Below are 20,656 nucleotides of genomic sequence, written 5' to 3'. Positions count from 1 at the left end.
CATTATTGAATGCATTTATTTAAAATAGAAAAGTTCAGAATCGTTTTAAGTAAAACACTAGCTGAAATTTTGAGAAAGCAAGCTGACACGTTGAAAAAGCATTTTCGGCAGAAGTCTCAATGATTAAATTTCATCCTTACAAAGAATTCTTTTAAAATAGCATGCGCAGAGAGAAAAAGAATTATTATTTTTCAGCTGGTTAACCGGTCTTTTTTACCATCTAATCAATTACAGTTTATGCTCGTTTGCGTGTACTACAAGCGCATATGAACAATTCTTTCCAATTCTTACAAACAAAAACTTTAAAGGTAAATAATGATGATTTTTTTTTAATTGGTTTTTTTTTTGTATTCAAAAGCTTGTGACAATGGATTGCATGGTGCTGACTGTAACGAAGTATGTGGTCAGTGCCGTAACGAAAGCACGTGCGTTCATACCAACGGAACCTGCATAACTGGATGTGATGCTGGTTATGAAGGCGATATGTGTAAAACACGTACGTACACCTTTATAATGTATATATTGAAAAAAATGTATTTTCTTTTCATTTAATTTAGTCTAATATAGAATGCTATTTATACATTGATTTAATAGTCAGTAAATATTCTTAAGAAAAGGATAAATTATCACCTCTTTTTTAAACATGTATTTGCATAAAAAAAAAATATTTTAAAAATATGTTTGAAAACTGTTCACCGTTTTACAGGTCGATTTGCAAAACATTTTTAAATTAATTACGATTTTGATTCCATGGTCCGTTTCAGGATTTAATTGATTAAAAAGGAATAGTTCACTATCTATCTTAAATTTATCTGTGTCATGCATACTGTATCCCATATCCTGTCAAATGTAAACTTTATGAATAACGGCACTGGTAGATGGTATACGGATATATTTACATTTTCCATTGTTTTTGGCTGTGATAAGACTACGTATCGATTTTGTATTTTAAAACCCATAACTTCAAATGACGTATAATTGGGGCCCCAGAGGGGGTCTGCTTATTTATAATTACATATTTAATCGAACAATGTCTTAAAAGTATAAAAATTCAAGTAATAAGGAATCATTCCATGAATATCATAAGGTGATAAATCTATCATAAAGCCCTTCGGGCTCTATTGGATTTGATTACGCCCAACCAAATTATCACCTCATCTATACTACTATATTAAAATAATAGACTCGAATTTTTAGTCTTTAATACCGAGAAATCGGAAGAATACTGTATTTTGTTTTATATATTTTAAACATCATTGGTACTTGAAGATTACCAATTTGTTTTTATTTTTTCTCAGTTAAGCTTCGCTAATTAATTATCAACGAAAATTCCTCAAAAAATCCCGGAAATCGCATGGATTTTTTGGATTTTACAATCTTGCGCTCGCGCAATACATTGACCTAACGGGGTCTTTAGTTTATGTTTCCACAATATCACATCTGCATGAATAAACTCAGAAATGATAAAACAAATACGGGTAAATTTTCATTGGACTTTTGCTATATATTCTGCTCATATATATTAATGATTTCTTATGAGAAAAAGTATGAAAAAAACAAATATACATGTCAACTAAATGTAAGTACTTACTTTTGACAACTTGACAATATCCGATATGCAATGTCAACCCGTGCACGCACGGGTCAAAGTCTAGTTATATTCAAACAAAGATACCTTATTCCTGAATTAAATGCAACTTATAAAACACACATGATTGTAGTTATGGATGCTTTTAATAGATCAGATTAGATATTTAATTTGATGCATTTACAAATAGCCTGTCCGTATGGATTCTTCGGACAAGATTGTACCGGTGTATGTAACGACAACTGTACGGGCTGCAACAATGTGAATGGTGTGTGTGACAGAGGATGTAATCCAGGCTGGATGGGGGACTATTGTGATATAGGTAGGTTAGCTTGCATAGAATCCGTCTATGTTGTTGATATGATACAACTTTATTCATATTACATATCCATAGTAGCTATATTTGTTTGACGATATACCTTTTTCAGTTATAAGTGACTTCAAATCATTGATGCAGGATAGATCTCCAACAGATTTGTTAATACTCGAAACAGGTTTAATTGATTTTATGTTTTGAACATGTTTAAAGCATTACTAATCATGATTTATGCCTTTGCAGTTTGATATATGGTAGGTAATAACAACGTTTCAAATAATAGATATGTTGATACACTCCTAAGTTTATACACCTCAACATAAACACTGTAAGCAGATTCACAAAGTCTTTACACAAAAGGAAATGAAAGTCATTATGAAGGTCACAACTTTACTCTGCATTCATATAACTGTGGTAATGGTGCATCAGAAAAATCCATTTGCCTAATACAACTGACAAATACTAAATCTCACTTCAACAACGTCGCGGATCTTTAAAAGTGTATCAGTTTGTGTCCAGTTAATGTTGGACGTATATCAAAGAATGTGCTGTTGGTCAATATTACACCAGTAACAAACAACTAGTGTCCACAAAACAAAACAAAACAAACAAACAATAAAAAACATAGAGGGACGGAGGCAGAGAAACTGAGAGAGAGAGAGAGAGAGAGAGAGAGAGAGAGAGCGAAATGATGTAAATCCAATCTGCCTTTATAATATGAAATTATCGATTCGGGAATTCACTGTACGCGTTTTTTTTCAAATATGACACATGTATCCTTGAGGTATAACTGGTAGGTATTTAGCAGATAAAAGAACAAGAATTGCTCAATTGGTAAGTAATGCAACTTTGATTAAAAAAAACCTTTTTGATTGTGCTGATTACAACCTAAAAAGGTTTTTTTTTTCATATTATAATATTTAAAGTGCGCAATTGTGACTAAACATGAACAATTTTGCTTTAATTTTTAGAATTTTATACAACCTAATTTTATCTGATTTGCCATTGATAACTTTACATTATCTTATACCTATTTATTTTTTTAATGTCATGATACATACATTTTGAGATTTTATATATATTTTTGTAAGATAATATGTTAATTTAGAGATTATTTTATTTAAGAATATCATATATATTTTTTTTAACAAAGTAGCGTGGTGTTTATATATTGACATTGTTAATAATGTAATTAACAACTCAAAAAAGTAAAGCAACGTATATTAATGTAAAGAAACGTATTTTAGGTTCTTTTTGTTCAACAATATCAACCGCTCTCTGTTCAATTTTTTTTTCAAATCACGTTTTCAAAGAGGTTACTCACTGAGGGAAATCACCAACCTTTGAAGAGATAAGTACTAACTTATAACGTTGATATCCATTACACCAGCAAACCCGCTGGTAATCAATTTTATTGCAAAACTATTTAGTAAATGCTCAATTTATGTTTATACAAATACTTCTTTTCTCGTTAAGCAGCTATTTCAAAGAATGGTTGCAGGTCAAATACTGAATCAAATGTTTAATACTCAACATTTATTTATCAGAGATTTCGTCATCTGACACCATCTTTCGATAATACCGGATGAATGTAACCTGCAAATCGACGACAGACAACAAGAAACACCTAACGCTTGTGGTAAGTTTGTGGTAAACAACGCGTTAAAAAAAATACTTCTATCTACCTTTTATACTGTAAATGTAGATGTACATGTAACTTAACATAAAACATCACGTTGAAAAATATTTACCTTTAGCAAGAACATTATTTTCCGTTGCTTGTTCGATTTGGCTGATTAAACATTTACAAGTCGCAACTGTCTTGTTTAAAATCTTATAAATTCAGATTAATGTTTGACATGTTTACTTATTTGTCGATTCTCCATTGCCACACAGTCCGTTCACCGTACACACCTAGGGAGTAATTTGGTCGCAAAAGAAGGATGACACTTCCTAAGAAACCAGCCATGTTGAGTTGGTAAGCAAACAAAATAAATAAAACTAGAGCAGAGCTCGTGGCAAAGCCACGAGTAGGTCTTCCGTTGTTGCTGCGAGTTGAAAATATATGTGATATGGTGTCAAACGATTATAATTATTAACTTTCAGTTCTGCTTTTGTTATAAAAACGTGTTGTGATTGAAAGCCTGCATATAAAACGTGTTTTGAAAAAAAAAACTAGAGGTACTGTGAGCAAGCTCACAATTGATACCCCCCGCTAAGAAAAAAATCATTACGCGTGTATTTTTGCTATTATAGAAAATATTGGATGAATCTATTTCACTGTCCATTTTTTATAAATAACAACTGCTTTATTTTTGGAAACTGCTAATTTTTAGCTTCTAATATTTCCATTAATAAGACATGACACAGACAGAATTTAGCTTTTATGAAACAATGACCTTGAACTTTCTCAATTGACCTTGGGTCAAGGTCATGACACACCCTTTAATCATAAGCAATCTTTGTGTGAAGTAAGAACTTCCAATGTTTCCCCATAAGAAAGATATGGACCAGACACGAGTTTTGCACTTTTTCTGCCAGTGACCTTGACCTTGCCCGAATGACCTTGGGTCAAGGCCATGACACACCCTAAGGTCATAAGCAATCTTTGTGTGAAGTAAGAACTTCCAATGTTTCCCTATAAGAAAGATATGGACCGGACACGAATTTTGCACTTTTTCTGCCAGTGACCTTGACCTTGCCCGAATGACCTTGGATCAAGGTCATGACACACCCTTAGGTCAAAAGCAATCTTTGTGTGAAGTAAGAACTTCCAATGTTTCCCCATAAGAAAGATATGGACCGGACACGAATTTTGCACTTTTTCTGCCAGTGACCTTGACCTTGCCCGAATGACCTTGGGTCAAGGTCATGACACACCCTTAGGTCATAAACAATCTTTGTGTGAAGTAAGAACTTCCAATGTATCTCCATAAGAAAGATATAGACCGGACACAATTGCACAGACAAGACGGACAGACAGACAGACAGACAGACGGACGGACAAGGTGATTCCTATATACCCCCCCCCCCAAAAAAAAAAAACTTTGTTTGCGGGGGGTATAATAAGAAAATGTTTTAGGAAAACTATTTGTCGCACACAGTTTATGTAATCGGAACAAACATTATTTAAAAAAATGAGATATTTAATGGCGAGTTAAATTTTCAGAGGGTAGCAAGCATTGTAATAAACAGTATGTACTCATGTGTCATGTCAGGAATTGTGGTGTTTTTTTTTTAAACCGAACCCGTTTACAAAACACGTAACCTTTTCTCTAAGATAACTTCTTTATTCAAATATTTGTAAATTTTTGAAGACAATGTGCAATTTAGAATTGTTGCGTGCTGACAAAATTTACAGACCCTGAAACGTACTACTGCAACAAAAAAAGCGTGCGACTTACGTGCGAAAAACGTTTCGTATTAACCGTTTAGCGTTTCGTGTGAATCGTGAAGCGTTTCGTGTAAACCGTTTAGCGTTTCGGACAAAGCGTGCAGAATTTCGGACAATGCGTTTAAATCGTTTCGAGCAAAGCGTGCGTGAACCATGTGAAACGTTTATCAGATTTCATTCGGAACTCTCTGACAATTTGTTTCAAAATGGAGCCCGTGTTTTACATTACATGTACTTTAAACTGTTTGTGATTGGCAAAACTCTCTTGTAGGTATTTTCATGAAGAAAAAAAATCTAGAAGAAATGATATACTTATCTTTTTACAAAACTGAATTTATTTTTAACAAACAAAAGAAAGGTATATGTATTAAATGACGACTAGTTACAGAGTACATGTATATATAACGTTTTTATACGATGTTTCAGTACTGGTACAGTTTTACCGGTAACGAATATTTGCCAGTATCGAATAATTTTTAGAAAAATTATTGGTGGAAGACAAAGTTGAGGTTTAAAAAAATTCTAGCTAGGTGATTATAACACAGAAATAAATATTATATCAGTGCGTGAAGTTGTTTGCCATTTGCACGATTATTTACCGAATTGTTTACAAATTAAAAATGTGCCCCAGATATGAGCTGCCGGATGTTCAAAGCAGAAAAAACGAAAGCCTAACTATGAAAATAAGTTTGTTATTGATCCCTATTTAGTGAATAATTAGTAAATATAATTCATTTAAAAAGATACTACATCATATCAAATAATAATGGAGCTTTGAATGAAATTACGACTTCAAATAGAACCACGTGTAGTTTTCCTAGTTACGGTTCATTGCGACAGAAGTATTATTTGGCTGCAAAAATTGATAGATATACGGGAAAAACAAAGGAAAATGGCAACTACTTATCATCAATTACTACTATAAAGTGTTTTTATGAAAATTCAATATTATAAAGTAACGGAAATGAAAAATGTTCAAGTCCAGTTTCAATTTGACCGGAAAACGGTATGATAAAAATAACGATCATATAATTTGTTTAAAATGACATATTCCCACAATTGTTTTTCCTTGTTCATTTATAAGTCCATTAACATGTACCTCTAGTATATTTTTGAAATTAATTTGCCTCAAAATATTCGGTCAGAAGAGATAAAGGGCGCTTATTCGATACTGGGAAACGAATTCAAAACTAGGAAACTGGAGGGGGTGTTGAAATTACTGTCTCCGTAATTCATCCTTTATATTTTCGAAAGTTTGATACAGTTTAGAAGGACAAAGAAACGCGATTTAAACAAAAAATAAAAACATTTGGAATTCCGATAATAATAGTTGCATACACGAGACACCGCATACTGATTCGTTACCGGTAAAATGACTGTACAATATTAAAATTCGCTATACATAAAAAATATTAAATACAGTTAGCAAAACATGATTTCTGTTAGAACAAGCCTTAATCAACTTTAACTTACACGAGCATGTTTTGATAAGCATGTATCTTTTTTAATTTATTTACATCGATAACTCTTATTGAGACCACTCGCGGCACACATAACCTCGGACATCGGGTGAGACCTGCACCTGGCTGAACCTGTCAATCAAACTCTGTGTATTTGTTTTCATTGGATGGTCAAGTGTCTCTTTTTTTGTCAATAGCCAATGGAAAAATTAATGACTTCAAGGTAATTGGAATCAGTATTTGATGAAGCACACAATTTAAATGATAGAAAATTTATTAATTAATTGAACAAAATTAAATGTAAACATAGAAAGAAAAACATACTGATCATTTCTATGAATTGCGGTAAGTAAGTTCTTTGGAATCCCGATTATAGATATTTTTACAAGTAATTATTTTAATTACTTAAACCACTGTTAACGGAAAACAAGACGTAATTAACGCACAGGGATTTGCCTACAATGTACACAGTCATGCAATTAATTATTATGGGAATCTTTACGAATGGAACTTAATTCAAATAGATCATGATAATCTATATACACTGTACGCCGTTATACATGTAAGGAGCGCCGGTAATATATACGAAGATTGAGTCAAAAATTTAAATCATTTTTATTTCTTGTTCTTTCAATACAATGTTAAATTACTTTGAAAAAAATCCGAAATAGTAATTACAACTTTCTTTTTTGTTTAATCATTTGAATTTTTTCTGAGGTACATGGATATGTACAGAACATATTTATTTACGCGAATGATACGACATAGGAAAAAAAATTATCGGATGTTTGTATAACATTGTTTTCTAACGAATGTGACTAATTTAATTTTAAATATTTTTCAACATTATCAATGTAAATAATATTAGATTAATTTCCTGTTTGTATTTTTACATCGTATTCTCTGAAACCAATAAAAATACTAATGTTAAAAGAAAAATCAAATCCCGCCGAATACTGAAAAACCGATTTCAGTTTGTAATCATACGGATTTTTATTTTTGGTATTGACTATTGAGTTACGGTAACATTTTTTCTGGATGATTTTTTATTTATATTTTATGTAGTAAAAGCACCATTCCAACTGTTACTCAATTACATAACAATTGATGACCCGGGGCTATATATGTTCTGAGCTGTGTGCGCTGAAGCGACACTAGATTCTCGGTCGCACGTGGCGATTGATTTAACACAGACTGACCGAATAAACAAACGGTTGGGAAAGTAAAACAAGAAGAAGCCACCAAAAATGATTTTCGACAGATCTTGATATCGTTTCGCCAAAAAAAAATAAATACAGCGCGAGCTCCTGTCAGCGGGGCGGGAGGAGGGGGCGGGGGGCAGCAATGAGTTCGCTTCCATAATGAAACGAACATGTAGAAAAACTACAGAAGTGATTAATATGTGACCGATAGAATCTAATCTAAAGTTGTTTAAAACTCATGTGAATATTCTTTTAAATAATCATCGAATGCCTCAACTCAGGACATTCTTTTATCGTGCTAGCACCTACCGCAAACACGTAACATGGAACTTTGATTATAATTTGATTTGATTTTAAATTACCTTGTACGCTATCGTATACACCAATGCTTAATCAACTGTACAAGTAAAATAAATTTATCTTTTCATCTTAAACCAAAATAATAGTTGAGAACATAATAAAATATAGTTGGTTCCGTGCAAAATGCCAAAATATGAAACATGAACGCGTGATAAGGTACAAGATCACGAACCGACCGCGGATCACTTGTCCAATCGTGCCGGATCTCCTCAGCCATGGGCGATGGATGATCATCATTTAAATGTTTAATATTTAGGGGGGGGTTGTTGTTGTTGATTTAAAACATTATTTGTACAGTTTATAAAATATTTTATATAAACAAACCAACCATCAATTTATGTCTGACGATGTTTCCGATTTGGAGTAATATCGTTCATTAATATTCATTTACACTCAAATTTAATTAAATAAATACAAAATGGACAAACTTTTATAACATAAAATTAAAACAGTTCTTGTATTTACGACTATATTAACTCAAACACGTTCATATGCATGGAAGTGTGCGTCTCGGTGTGCGAATCTTGTGTATAAATAACCGCTATGTAGTGCAGCCGTGGCTGAGATCCTCGGCCGTGGGCGAACGATAGATTACGAGAAATCGGAAGAATACTGTATTTTGTTTTATATATTTTAAACATCATTGGTACTTGAAGATTACCAATTTGTTTTTATTTTTTCTCAGTTAAGCTTCGCTAATTAATTATCAACGAAAATTCCTCAAAAAATCCCGGAAATCGCATGGATTTTTTGGATTTTACAATCTTGCGCTCGCGCAATACATTGACCTAACGGGGTCTTTAGTTTATGTTTCCACAATATCACATCTGCATGAATAAACTCAGAAATGATAAAACAAATACGGGTAAATTTTCATTGGACTTTTGCTATATATTCTGCTCATATATATTAATGATTTCTTATGAGAAAAAGTATGAAAAAAACAAATATACATGTCAACTAAATGTAAGTACTTACTTTTGACAACTTGACAATATCCGATATGCAATGTCAACCCGTGCACGCACGGGTCAAAGTCTAGTTATATTCAAACAAAGATACCTTATTCCTGAATTAAATGCAACTTATAAAACACACATGATTGTAGTTATGGATGCTTTTAATAGATCAGATTAGATATTTAATTTGATGCATTTACAAATAGCCTGTCCGTATGGATTCTTCGGACAAGATTGTACCGGTGTATGTAACGACAACTGTACGGGCTGCAACAATGTGAATGGTGTGTGTGACAGAGGATGTAATCCAGGCTGGATGGGGGACTATTGTGATATAGGTAGGTTAGCTTGCATAGAATCCGTCTATGTTGTTGATATGATACAACTTTATTCATATTACATATCCATAGTAGCTATATTTGTTTGACGATATACCTTTTTCAGTTATAAGTGACTTCAAATCATTGATGCAGGATAGATCTCCAACAGATTTGTTAATACTCGAAACAGGTTTAATTGATTTTATGTTTTGAACATGTTTAAAGCATTACTAATCATGATTTATGCCTTTGCAGTTTGATATATGGTAGGTAATAACAACGTTTCAAATAATAGATATGTTGATACACTCCTAAGTTTATACACCTCAACATAAACACTGTAAGCAGATTCACAAAGTCTTTACACAAAAGGAAATGAAAGTCATTATGAAGGTCACAACTTTACTCTGCATTCATATAACTGTGGTAATGGTGCATCAGAAAAATCCATTTGCCTAATACAACTGACAAATACTAAATCTCACTTCAACAACGTCGCGGATCTTTAAAAGTGTATCAGTTTGTGTCCAGTTAATGTTGGACGTATATCAAAGAATGTGCTGTTGGTCAATATTACACCAGTAACAAACAACTAGTGTCCACAAAACAAAACAAAACAAACAAACAATAAAAAACATAGAGGGACGGAGGCAGAGAAACTGAGAGAGAGAGAGAGAGAGAGAGAGAGAGCGAAATGATGTAAATCCAATCTGCCTTTATAATATGAAATTATCGATTCGGGAATTCACTGTACGCGTTTTTTTTCAAATATGACACATGTATCCTTGAGGTATAACTGGTAGGTATTTAGCAGATAAAAGAACAAGAATTGCTCAATTGGTAAGTAATGCAACTTTGATTAAAAAAAACCTTTTTGATTGTGCTGATTACAACCTAAAAAGGTTTTTTTTTTCATATTATAATATTTAAAGTGCGCAATTGTGACTAAACATGAACAATTTTGCTTTAATTTTTAGAATTTTATACAACCTAATTTTATCTGATTTGCCATTGATAACTTTACATTATCTTATACCTATTTATTTTTTTAATGTCATGATACATACATTTTGAGATTTTATATATATTTTTGTAAGATAATATGTTAATTTAGAGATTATTTTATTTAAGAATATCATATATATTTTTTTTAACAAAGTAGCGTGGTGTTTATATATTGACATTGTTAATAATGTAATTAACAACTCAAAAAAGTAAAGCAACGTATATTAATGTAAAGAAACGTATTTTAGGTTCTTTTTGTTCAACAATATCAACCGCTCTCTGTTCAATTTTTTTTTCAAATCACGTTTTCAAAGAGGTTACTCACTGAGGGAAATCACCAACCTTTGAAGAGATAAGTACTAACTTATAACGTTGATATCCATTACACCAGCAAACCCGCTGGTAATCAATTTTATTGCAAAACTATTTAGTAAATGCTCAATTTATGTTTATACAAATACTTCTTTTCTCGTTAAGCAGCTATTTCAAAGAATGGTTGCAGGTCAAATACTGAATCAAATGTTTAATACTCAACATTTATTTATCAGAGATTTCGTCATCTGACACCATCTTTCGATAATACCGGATGAATGTAACCTGCAAATCGACGACAGACAACAAGAAACACCTAACGCTTGTGGTAAGTTTGTGGTAAACAACGCGTTAAAAAAAATACTTCTAATTGTTTCAATCGAACTATGAAAAATGTTTGTGGTTAAAAATAAATGTAATTGTGTTTTTTTTTTATAATTTATTATCATACATTATCACTAAATATGTCATGATGTATTTTGAGTAATGAATAAATATTCAAATGCCTGTTGCTGCATGGCTGTAAGGATAAGGCGGCGTCGCTCTTAGAAAAAAAAACACTTGAAATCTACCTTTTATACTGTAAATGTAGATGTACATGTAACTTAACATAAAACATCACGTTGAAAAATATTTACCTTTAGCAAGAACATTATTTTCCGTTGCTTGTTCGATTTGGCTGATTAAACATTTACAAGTCGCAACTGTCTTGTTTAAAATCTTATAAATTCAGATTAATGTTTGACATGTTTACTTATTTGTCGATTCTCCATTGCCACACAGTCCGTTCACCGTACACACCTAGGGAGTAATTTGGTCGCAAAAGAAGGATGACACTTCCTAAGAAACCAGCCATGTTGAGTTGGTAAGCAAACAAAATAAATAAAACTAGAGCAGAGCTCGTGGCAAAGCCACGAGTAGGTCTTCCGTTGTTGCTGCGAGTTGAAAATATATGTGATATGGTGTCAAACGATTATAATTATTAACTTTCAGTTCTGCTTTTGTTATAAAAACGTGTTGTGATTGAAAGCCTGCATATAAAACGTGTTTTGAAAAAAAAAACTAGAGGTACTGTGAGCAAGCTCACAATTGATACCCCCCGCTAAGAAAAAAATCATTACGCGTGTATTTTTGCTATTATAGAAAATATTGGATGAATCTATTTCACTGTCCATTTTTTATAAATAACAACTGCTTTATTTTTGGAAACTGCTAATTTTTAGCTTCTAATATTTCCATTAATAAGACATGACACAGACAGAATTTAGCTTTTATGAAACAATGACCTTGAACTTTCTCAATTGACCTTGGGTCAAGGTCATGACACACCCTTTAATCATAAGCAATCTTTGTGTGAAGTAAGAACTTCCAATGTTTCCCCATAAGAAAGATATGGACCAGACACGAGTTTTGCACTTTTTCTGCCAGTGACCTTGACCTTGCCCGAATGACCTTGGGTCAAGGCCATGACACACCCTAAGGTCATAAGCAATCTTTGTGTGAAGTAAGAACTTCCAATGTTTCCCTATAAGAAAGATATGGACCGGACACGAATTTTGCACTTTTTCTGCCAGTGACCTTGACCTTGCCCGAATGACCTTGGATCAAGGTCATGACACACCCTTAGGTCAAAAGCAATCTTTGTGTGAAGTAAGAACTTCCAATGTTTCCCCATAAGAAAGATATGGACCGGACACGAATTTTGCACTTTTTCTGCCAGTGACCTTGACCTTGCCCGAATGACCTTGGGTCAAGGTCATGACACACCCTTAGGTCATAAACAATCTTTGTGTGAAGTAAGAACTTCCAATGTATCTCCATAAGAAAGATATAGACCGGACACAATTGCACAGACAAGACGGACAGACAGACAGACAGACAGACGGACGGACAAGGTGATTCCTATATACCCCCCCCCCCCCAAAAAAAAAAAAACTTTGTTTGCGGGGGGTATAATAAGAAAATGTTTTAGGAAAACTATTTGTCGCACACAGTTTATGTAATCGGAACAAACATTATTTAAAAAAATGAGATATTTAATGGCGAGTTAAATTTTCAGAGGGTAGCAAGCATTGTAATAAACAGTATGTACTCATGTGTCATGTCAGGAATTGTGGTGTTTTTTTTTTAAACCGAACCCGTTTACAAAACACGTAACCTTTTCTCTAAGATAACTTCTTTATTCAAATATTTGTAAATTTTTGAAGACAATGTGCAATTTAGAATTGTTGCGTGCTGACAAAATTTACAGACCCTGAAACGTACTACTGCAACAAAAAAAGCGTGCGACTTACGTGCGAAAAACGTTTCGTATTAACCGTTTAGCGTTTCGTGTGAATCGTGAAGCGTTTCGTGTAAACCGTTTAGCGTTTCGGACAAAGCGTGCAGAATTTCGGACAATGCGTTTAAATCGTTTCGAGCAAAGCGTGCGTGAACCATGTGAAACGTTTATCAGATTTCATTCGGAACTCTCTGACAATTTGTTTCAAAATGGAGCCCGTGTTTTACATTACATGTACTTTAAACTGTTTGTGATTGGCAAAACTCTCTTGTAGGTATTTTCATGAAGAAAAAAAATCTAGAAGAAATGATATACTTATCTTTTTACAAAACTGAATTTATTTTTAACAAACAAAAGAAAGGTATATGTATTAAATGACGACTAGTTACAGAGTACATGTATATATAACGTTTTTATACGATGTTTCAGTACTGGTACAGTTTTACCGGTAACGAATATTTGCCAGTATCGAATAATTTTTAGAAAAATTATTGGTGGAAGACAAAGTTGAGGTTTAAAAAAATTCTAGCTAGGTGATTATAACACAGAAATAAATATTATATCAGTGCGTGAAGTTGTTTGCCATTTGCACGATTATTTACCGAATTGTTTACAAATTAAAAATGTGCCCCAGATATGAGCTGCCGGATGTTCAAAGCAGAAAAAACGAAAGCCTAACTATGAAAATAAGTTTGTTATTGATCCCTATTTAGTGAATAATTAGTAAATATAATTCATTTAAAAAGATACTACATCATATCAAATAATAATGGAGCTTTGAATGAAATTACGACTTCAAATAGAACCACGTGTAGTTTTCCTAGTTACGGTTCATTGCGACAGAAGTATTATTTGGCTGCAAAAATTGATAGATATACGGGAAAAACAAAGGAAAATGGCAACTACTTATCATCAATTACTACTATAAAGTGTTTTTATGAAAATTCAATATTATAAAGTAACGGAAATGAAAAATGTTCAAGTCCAGTTTCAATTTGACCGGAAAACGGTATGATAAAAATAACGATCATATAATTTGTTTAAAATGACATATTCCCACAATTGTTTTTCCTTGTTCATTTATAAGTCCATTAACATGTACCTCTAGTATATTTTTGAAATTAATTTGCCTCAAAATATTCGGTCAGAAGAGATAAAGGGCGCTTATTCGATACTGGGAAACGAATTCAAAACTAGGAAACTGGAGGGGGTGTTGAAATTACTGTCTCCGTAATTCATCCTTTATATTTTCGAAAGTTTGATACAGTTTAGAAGGACAAAGAAACGCGATTTAAACAAAAAATAAAAACATTTGGAATTCCGATAATAATAGTTGCATACACGAGACACCGCATACTGATTCGTTACCGGTAAAATGACTGTACAATATTAAAATTCGCTATACATAAAAAATATTAAATACAGTTAGCAAAACATGATTTCTGTTAGAACAAGCCTTAATCAACTTTAACTTACACGAGCATGTTTTGATAAGCATGTATCTTTTTTAATTTATTTACATCGATAACTCTTATTGAGACCACTCGCGGCACACATAACCTCGGACATCGGGTGAGACCTGCACCTGGCTGAACCTGTCAATCAAACTCTGTGTATTTGTTTTCATTGGATGGTCAAGTGTCTCTTTTTTTGTCAATAGCCAATGGAAAAATTAATGACTTCAAGGTAATTGGAATCAGTATTTGATGAAGCACACAATTTAAATGATAGAAAATTTATTAATTAATTGAACAAAATTAAATGTAAACATAGAAAGAAAAACATACTGATCATTTCTATGAATTGCGGTAAGTAAGTTCTTTGGAATCCCGATTATAGATATTTTTACAAGTAATTATTTTAATTACTTAAACCACTGTTAACGGAAAACAAGACGTAATTAACGCACAGGGATTTGCCTACAATGTACACAGTCATGCAATTAATTATTATGGGAATCTTTACGAATGGAACTTAATTCAAATAGATCATGATAATCTATATACACTGTACGCCGTTATACATGTAAGGAGCGCCGGTAATATATACGAAGATTGAGTCAAAAATTTAAATCATTTTTATTTCTTGTTCTTTCAATACAATGTTAAATTACTTTGAAAAAAATCCGAAATAGTAATTACAACTTTCTTTTTTGTTTAATCATTTGAATTTTTTCTGAGGTACATGGATATGTACAGAACATATTTATTTACGCGAATGATACGACATAGGAAAAAAAATTATCGGATGTTTGTATAACATTGTTTTCTAACGAATGTGACTAATTTAATTTTAAATATTTTTCAACATTATCAATGTAAATAATATTAGATTAATTTCCTGTTTGTATTTTTACATCGTATTCTCTGAAACCAATAAAAATACTAATGTTAAAAGAAAAATCAAATCCCGCCGAATACTGAAAAACCGATTTCAGTTTGTAATCATACGGATTTTTATTTTTGGTATTGACTATTGAGTTACGGTAACATTTTTTCTGGATGATTTTTTATTTATATTTTATGTAGTAAAAGCACCATTCCAACTGTTACTCAATTACATAACAATTGATGACCCGGGGCTATATATGTTCTGAGCTGTGTGCGCTGAAGCGACACTAGATTCTCGGTCGCACGTGGCGATTGATTTAACACAGACTGACCGAATAAACAAACGGTTGGGAAAGTAAAACAAGAAGAAGCCACCAAAAATGATTTTCGACAGATCTTGATATCGTTTCGCCAAAAAAAAATAAATACAGCGCGAGCTCCTGTCAGCGGGGCGGGAGGAGGGGGCGGGGGGCAGCAATGAGTTCGCTTCCATAATGAAACGAACATGTAGAAAAACTACAGAAGTGATTAATATGTGACCGATAGAATCTAATCTAAAGTTGTTTAAAACTCATGTGAATATTCTTTTAAATAATCATCGAATGCCTCAACTCAGGACATTCTTTTATCGTGCTAGCACCTACCGCAAACACGTAACATGGAACTTTGATTATAATTTGATTTGATTTTAAATTACCTTGTACGCTATCGTATACACCAATGCTTAATCAACTGTACAAGTAAAATAAATTTATCTTTTCATCTTAAACCAAAATAATAGTTGAGAACATAATAAAATATAGTTGGTTCCGTGCAAAATGCCAAAATATGAAACATGAACGCGTGATAAGGTACAAGATCACGAACCGACCGCGGATCACTTGTCCAATCGTGCCGGATCTCCTCAGCCATGGGCGATGGATGATCATCATTTAAATGTTTAATATTTAGGGGGGGGGGGTTGTTGTTGTTGATTTAAAACATTATTTGTACAGTTTATAAAATATTTTATATAAACAAACCAACCATCAATTTATGTCTGACGATGTTTCCGATTTGGAGTAATATCGTTCATTAATATTCATTTACACTCAAATTTAATTAAATAAATACAAAATGGACAAACTTTTATAACATAAAATTAAAACAGTTCTTGTATTTACGACTATATTAACTCAAACACGTTCATATGCATGGAAGTGTGCGTCTCGGTGTGCGAATCTTGTGTATAAATAACCGCTATGTAGTGCAGCCGTGGCTGAGATCCTCGGCCGTGGGCGAACGATAGATTACGTAAAGGTACAACGCACAGACCCACACAGCTCAGAACCCAGTAAGCCTTGAAAATTGCAGTATAATGACCTTACTCTATCAAATAGAAGTTATTTATTTTAAACTTAAAACCCACAATTTATCTATATCTATTATTGCTTTAGATTGAGAATGACATTGCTGTTATTAATTAACTGAACGATTTCTTAATTGACACCCAATCGTTTAATCCATAAAAAAACATGTGTAATCAAAACGAAAAAAATTCTTGGGTTTGCGGATAAATAAACTCATATATGAGAGACGCAACTCTCGTGTATTAGATAACCCCTGACCGCTAGGTAGTCCAGCCGCGACCATGGTGACCGATTTTCTCGGCCGCGGGCGAGGGAGAGCTTACGTAATGGTACACACCAGCTCTGATTCAAGGTAGATTTTAAATGTATGGATTAATAACTAAAATGTAATGCATAGATTTTTTTTAATTCCATATTTTGTGGTTTACTAGAAAAGAAAAACAATGATATGTTTTCAAAATCCCGTTTTTAAGGGTTGAGCATTATAAGAACCTAACCAGTTAACAACAATGACTTAAACTCCTAAAAAAAGCACGTATTCTAAAAAAAAAATTCTTATGAATTAATGCCGTTTGTATAAACCAGCATACTTTCTGCGGTGACTTTATGCGTGTTGTACGCGCAAAGACTTTCGTTAACTTGTCAAATGAAAACAGGTACATGTTAACATGTAAAATTTTTTATACTAATACTACACAAATCACATACAAAATAACATTGTAACGACCTTTATGAGATCCCAACAAACAACTTTTCCAGCGACAGCCATATCAAAATCCTAACCGTTTTTGAGTTATTAAGCAAAATTTTTTAGGGGCCATTGGCCCTTAATTTAAGGGGCCAGTACTTTTTTATTGGTGTCAAATGAAAGCCCTCTATATTTTGCACAACTTTTATTCTACATGTCTTAACAAAATATTTTTCGTTTAAAAGATATAAAGGAAAATATGTCTAAATTTTCGCACTTTTTTGAATCCTGTTTTTTGATCCCCTACCTTTTCCTAAATAAAAAACGTAATCTAAAAACAAAAACAGATGTGCACAACTACAATGTCTCTGTTATTCAAATTCGTTGGATTCCCATTCCCTGCTATCATAGTCTCGGAGCCTTTGTCTGGAAACAAAAGGCCCTAAAAAATTTTAAAAGGGAAATAACTCTTTAACGGAAAGGGAATTCTAAATTTTATGAATTGCTTCAGATAGTGTTTTGTAAAGTACATTAGCCCTGACAATTTGAGCAAAAACCGTTCAGAAATAAGCAAGATATGAAGCCTCAAAGTTCGCGTCTAGGAAGAAAAAAAAAAAAAAGAAAAATAATCTTTCCCGCACAATAATAGAAAGGTCTTCCGTTGGAAACGGAAGACCTTAATAAACACAATATATTTTCAAATTCTGGAATATAGCATATAAATGGTTCCATTTTTACAACTAGTGTAGCGATCAGTTTCAGATAATTTCATCGTTGAAGCAAAGTCTTTAAACATCATACAGAAGTTCAGAAATAATAAAATGGCAAGTTAATTATTGTTTTCTCTATGGAATAAAGAAAAGAAAACTATAATACATCTCAATTTATCTCAATATTATCCCTTTTAATATTTACACGTAATTGTTCATCACTTGATAATTCAATTCAGTTTAATTCAATTCATTTCAAATCGCTCCATGTCTTATAGATGTGCATGCTCTAACTGTCAGGAAAACGCTTATATACATACAATATTGAAATAATCTTTATTTCTGTCATATACAGGGAGAAGTACATCCTAACTGTATCGTGGTGGATATCAAAGAACACCTGAAGATCCGCTCTCTTAAAACAATGCTCTTCCTTATATCAAATGTAGATTTATGCTATGGAGTTCTACGATCAAACTGTCGCTGTCAAAACTGTACACAATTTTTGAAAAATATTCTCAGAATGCATAATGTTGCTTGTTTTCCTTCTCCGAACTAAGTAATTACGTATGGGATCATTTAAAGCAGTATTTTGAAAAGCCAACTGTGGTTACAAATATGATTGTTATAGTTACATGAATATCTATATCAATGAAGTCATTTGATGCTCATTTGTAAAAAAAAATAGGATTTAACTAAATATATATTCCCTTTATATAACCAAATTATGTGCCCCTTTTACATTTTTCTTGCAATATATATATATATATATATATATATATATATATATATATATATATATATATATATATATATATATATATATATATATATATATATTTCACCTTGCTGCCTTACCGGATATGTGACTGCCGTTCATACAGCGTATGATGCTTTTTGTCGTTGTTCTGCTCTGAACAGAACATAGCTTTAATTTTGTCCTTTTAGATACTGTGTAATTTTAATTTTGTGTTATCTAATGTTATTTGTAATTACCAATGAAAATCAAAGTAGACATCCTTAGCATGTATGGTCTATCTTTGTTGCTTTGGTTTGCAGGGCTGAATCAGTTCTATTGTGAATGGCGAAATGTATATTATTTTGCCCTCATCTATTCTGAGTATTTGTATTATTTATTGAGAGGTATCCAACTATCAATGTCAGAATGAAATTAGTCTGCCTTCATCGTTGGCCTTTTATACAAATGTTATTCTGCAAATATATTGTTATACCGGTTGTCTGATTAGATCTCTACTCTTCACCTCTTATGTTCAGAATTTAATCTGGATTTATGTTTATACATTTTCATTTGCTGCTTTTGTTTTATTATACTCCTTGCCAAGCAGCCTTCGGGTGGGCGGTTTGGTGGCCTAGTTTTTTGGTTTTTTACCCACCTTTTTTGTGGGCAGGCAGGTTTTTTTATGCTTGTTTTTACTTATGCGTCTACAGTAGGGGTCTGTCATGTATTTTTTGTACATGTGTTACATAAAATTTCTAGTCCTTCAGCCCCTATGTTGTGTTTTTTGAACAAGAAGTCACGCAATTGCTGTGCAGTGAAATTTGTACCCACCGTCCACCCCTTATACCTCCTTAGATAGTTTATATTTATATTTGTAATTTTTGGCCTAGTTTTTTTTTTTTTTTTCTACCCACCTTTTTGTGGGCAGGCAGTTTTTTTGGATGTTTGTTTTTACTTATGTGACCACAGTAGGGGGTCTGTCATGTATTTTTTGTATATGTTGATAGACTATGTAACATGTTTTTGAATGCCCCCTATTTTGTATATACGGTATCTTTTCGTCATTTACTAAATAAATGACAGTTTTTTATTCTTACACATGTGTTCTTTTTTATGCCTGCTTAAGCAAAAACAAGCTCAATGTCCTTGGCTAGAACATAAAAGCTAAGGAACATAAAAAAAATTATGACGTTAATTGTGGTTTACATACGAATATCTCGTATATCACTTTATTGTTAACTTAAGAAGTATGCCACAAACGCATTATCAATCCTGCTTTCTGTTTTGGTAAATGTTTTATTCTTTATTAGAATTTTTTTATAATAATGATATACTTTGAAAGCATATGTAAAATAAAACGGGTGCTGTTTTATTACAAGACTGTTTATCTGAATATCATATGCAAAAGAAAATAGGTCAAAATCAAAATAATTTTGGTTTCAAGTATTTTAATGTTCAATCCACACTATGTTCATCCATCATTTTCAATTTTAACTATGTCAAAGGGTTTGTGATACGTTTTATATAAAAAATAGAAAAAAAAATTAAAAACAATTACACCAGTAGTTTTTTCTTTGTTGTTCATTTTTTTTGGAATTAGGAAAATATGGAAAAGTTATATAAGAAAGCCAAGTCGGATAAAT

The 20,656-nt window shown here is 32.4% G+C and overlaps 1 protein-coding gene across 1 annotated transcript in view; it reads left to right on the top strand.

The window, feature by feature from the left end:
• Positions 1–20,385, top strand: part of LOC128170918 (neurogenic locus notch homolog protein 2-like) — a 658,320-nt gene extending 637,935 nt beyond the window's left edge. The window contains exons 46-53 of the mRNA XM_052836668.1: positions 359–496; positions 1,779–3,305; positions 3,452–3,543; positions 3,801–3,882; positions 9,486–11,006; positions 11,153–11,244; positions 11,700–11,781; positions 18,630–20,385. Coding sequence (XP_052692628.1) covers positions 359–496; positions 1,779–1,999 — 359 coding nt within the window. The 3' untranslated portion in view covers positions 2,000–3,305; positions 3,452–3,543; positions 3,801–3,882; ... (2 more) ...; positions 11,700–11,781; positions 18,630–20,385. The remainder of the gene's footprint in view (positions 1–358; positions 497–1,778; positions 3,306–3,451; positions 3,544–3,800; positions 3,883–9,485; positions 11,007–11,152; positions 11,245–11,699; positions 11,782–18,629) is intronic.
• The last annotated feature ends 271 nt before the right edge of the window (positions 20,386–20,656 follow it).

Source organism: Crassostrea angulata, chromosome 2 (assembly GCF_025612915.1).
Source record: "Crassostrea angulata isolate pt1a10 chromosome 2, ASM2561291v2, whole genome shotgun sequence".
Classification (NCBI taxonomy): domain Eukaryota; kingdom Metazoa; phylum Mollusca; class Bivalvia; order Ostreida; family Ostreidae; genus Magallana; species Magallana angulata.
Note: the sequence above shows the minus strand (reverse complement) of the source record. Positions and strands in the feature narration are given on the sequence as shown.